Genomic DNA, 2,192 nt, shown 5'->3' on the forward strand with positions numbered 1-2,192 from the left:
TGGGGCTGCCGCGTGTCTTCTCTTTCTGCTTGTTCTTGCACAGCTCCTCTGCTCAGATCCGGTACAGCATCCCGGAGGAGCTCACCCGGGGCGCCTTCGTGGGCAATATCGCGAAGGACCTGGGCACCGATGTGGGGAAACTGGCGGCAGCTAATCTGCAGGTACTGTCCGATTCGGATTCCCAGTACTTTTCAGTCAATGTGAACACCGGCATTATAATGGTCAGCGAGCGGATAGACCGGGAGCAGCTCTGTGGGCAGAACCCCCGCTGCTTCCTCCACCTGAAACTTGCCATCGAGAACCCAGTGGAGTTTTACCGCATCGAGGTGGAGATCCTGGATATCAATGACAACCCCCCGGAGTTCCCCAGTGATGAGGTTTCCTTGCGTATCTACGAGCTGGCATCCCTGGGCGCCCGCTTCCCCATCCAGCCTGCCCAGGACCCTGATGTGGGCACCAACACCTTGCAGACCTATCACCTCAGTGCCAATGAAAACTTCAACCTCAACGTGAAGGCACGCACGGATGGTGGGAAGTTCCCTGAGCTGGTGCTGGAGAGGGCCCTGGACCGGGAACTCAGAGCTTTCCACCACCTGGTCCTGACCGCCGAAGATGGGGGCTCTCCGCCTCAGTCCAGCAAGACGCACATCACCATTCAGGTCCTAGATGCCAATGACAACCACCCAGTCTTTGACAGACCATCATATGGAGCCCGCTTGGTGGAGAACTCGCCACTGGGCACCCTCGTGGTGAAGTTAAATGCCACTGATGTGGATGAAGGGCCCAATGGAGACATCCGCTACTCCCTCAGCAGCCACAACTCAGCTGCCTTACGCCAGATCTTTGCCATCGATGAGCAAACTGGAGAGATTCGTGTTCAGGGCAACCTGGACTTTGAGGAGGCGACGGTGTACGAGATCGAAGTGGAGGCCAAGGACATGGGGTCACCCACCATGGAGGAGCACTGCAGCGTGGTGGTGGAAATCACTGATGTGAACGACAACGCCCCCGAGGTCATTCTTACGTCCTTCTCCAGCTCCCTAAGCGAGGACGCACTCCCGGGCACAGTGGTGGCAGTGATACATGTCAGAGACAGGGACTCTGGTGAGCAGGGCAAGGTCCAGTGTCATGTGTCTCCAGATCTTCCCTTCCAGCTACGTAAGGACTATGAGCACCAGTACTCACTGCTAACCAGTGCCTATTTGGACCGGGAGCATGTTGCCTACTACAATGTCACTATCTCTGCCTCGGACCTGGGCAGTCCTCCACTCTCCCGCCACACCATCTTGCCAATCACCCTGACAGATGTCAATGATAATGCTCCCCAGTTTGAGCAAGCATCCTATGAAGTGCTGGTGGCAGAAAACAACCCCGTGGGCAGCGTGCTGGTTACAGTCTCTGCTTCCGACCCAGACTCGGAGCAGAACTCCCGCCTCTCCTACTCCATCCTGCGAGCTGGTGGGACAGATCCAGGCCTGGATCCAACTCGCTACCTCTCCATACATCCCACAAGTGGGCAGGTCTCTGCCAAGCTCCCCTTTGACTATGAGCAAACCACCTATCTCCAGTTCCATGTGGAGGTCTCTGATGGTGGCTCCCCGGCCCTGAGGAACAGGACACTGGTTCATGTTTTTGTAGTGGACCAGAATGACAATGCCCCACGGGTACATTTCCCCAGGGCCGGGGAGGACTCTGCTACCCAGTTCCGAATCTCTTCCTCCACCGCCCCTCCTGCTCTTATCACCAAAGTGGTGGCAATAGATGCGGACTCGGGGCGCAATGCCTGGCTTTCCTACCACCTCATGGAAGCCACAGACCCGGGGCTTTTCAGCGTGGCTCTGCGCTCCGGGGAGATCCGAATCATGCGGGCACTACAGGAGACGGATGCTTCTGCATATGAACTGCTGGTGGTGGTCCGGGATGCTGGGGACCCCCCTCTCTCCACAGCTGTCACACTGGTGGTGCTGGTGGAAGAGAAGGGCCCAGAGGCTTTGCAGGGTTCCGAAGCTCGGGCCACTGATGGTGGGAGCTTACCCACCATCACTCTTTATCTGATTGTGTCCCTAGTGCTCATCTCCACCGTCTCATTGGTGGGACTGGCAGTGCTGGGTGTTCGGTGCCTGCGGCGGAGCTCTGTGCCCTCCAGCAAGGGTTGCTGCGTGGAGAGCATGAACACACTTCAGCCCCCTCCC

At 57.7% G+C, this 2,192-nt stretch overlaps 1 protein-coding gene across 1 annotated transcript; it reads left to right on the plus strand.

Annotated features, from left to right (window-relative positions):
- Positions 1–41: 41 nt before the first annotated feature.
- Positions 42–2,116, plus strand: LOC104547372 (protocadherin gamma-C5-like; the record flags this gene model as incomplete). The annotated part of the gene is made up of 1 exon (XM_010193026.1): positions 42–2,116. A coding segment is annotated over one exon (2,075 nt), but the record flags the coding sequence as incomplete, so codon positions are not given.
- Positions 2,117–2,192: the final 76 nt, after the last annotated feature.

Source organism: Mesitornis unicolor, unplaced genomic scaffold, assembly GCF_000695765.1.
Source record: "Mesitornis unicolor isolate BGI_N332 unplaced genomic scaffold, ASM69576v1 Scaffold36289, whole genome shotgun sequence".
In the NCBI taxonomy this organism is placed as follows: Eukaryota; Metazoa; Chordata; class Aves; order Mesitornithiformes; family Mesitornithidae; genus Mesitornis; species Mesitornis unicolor.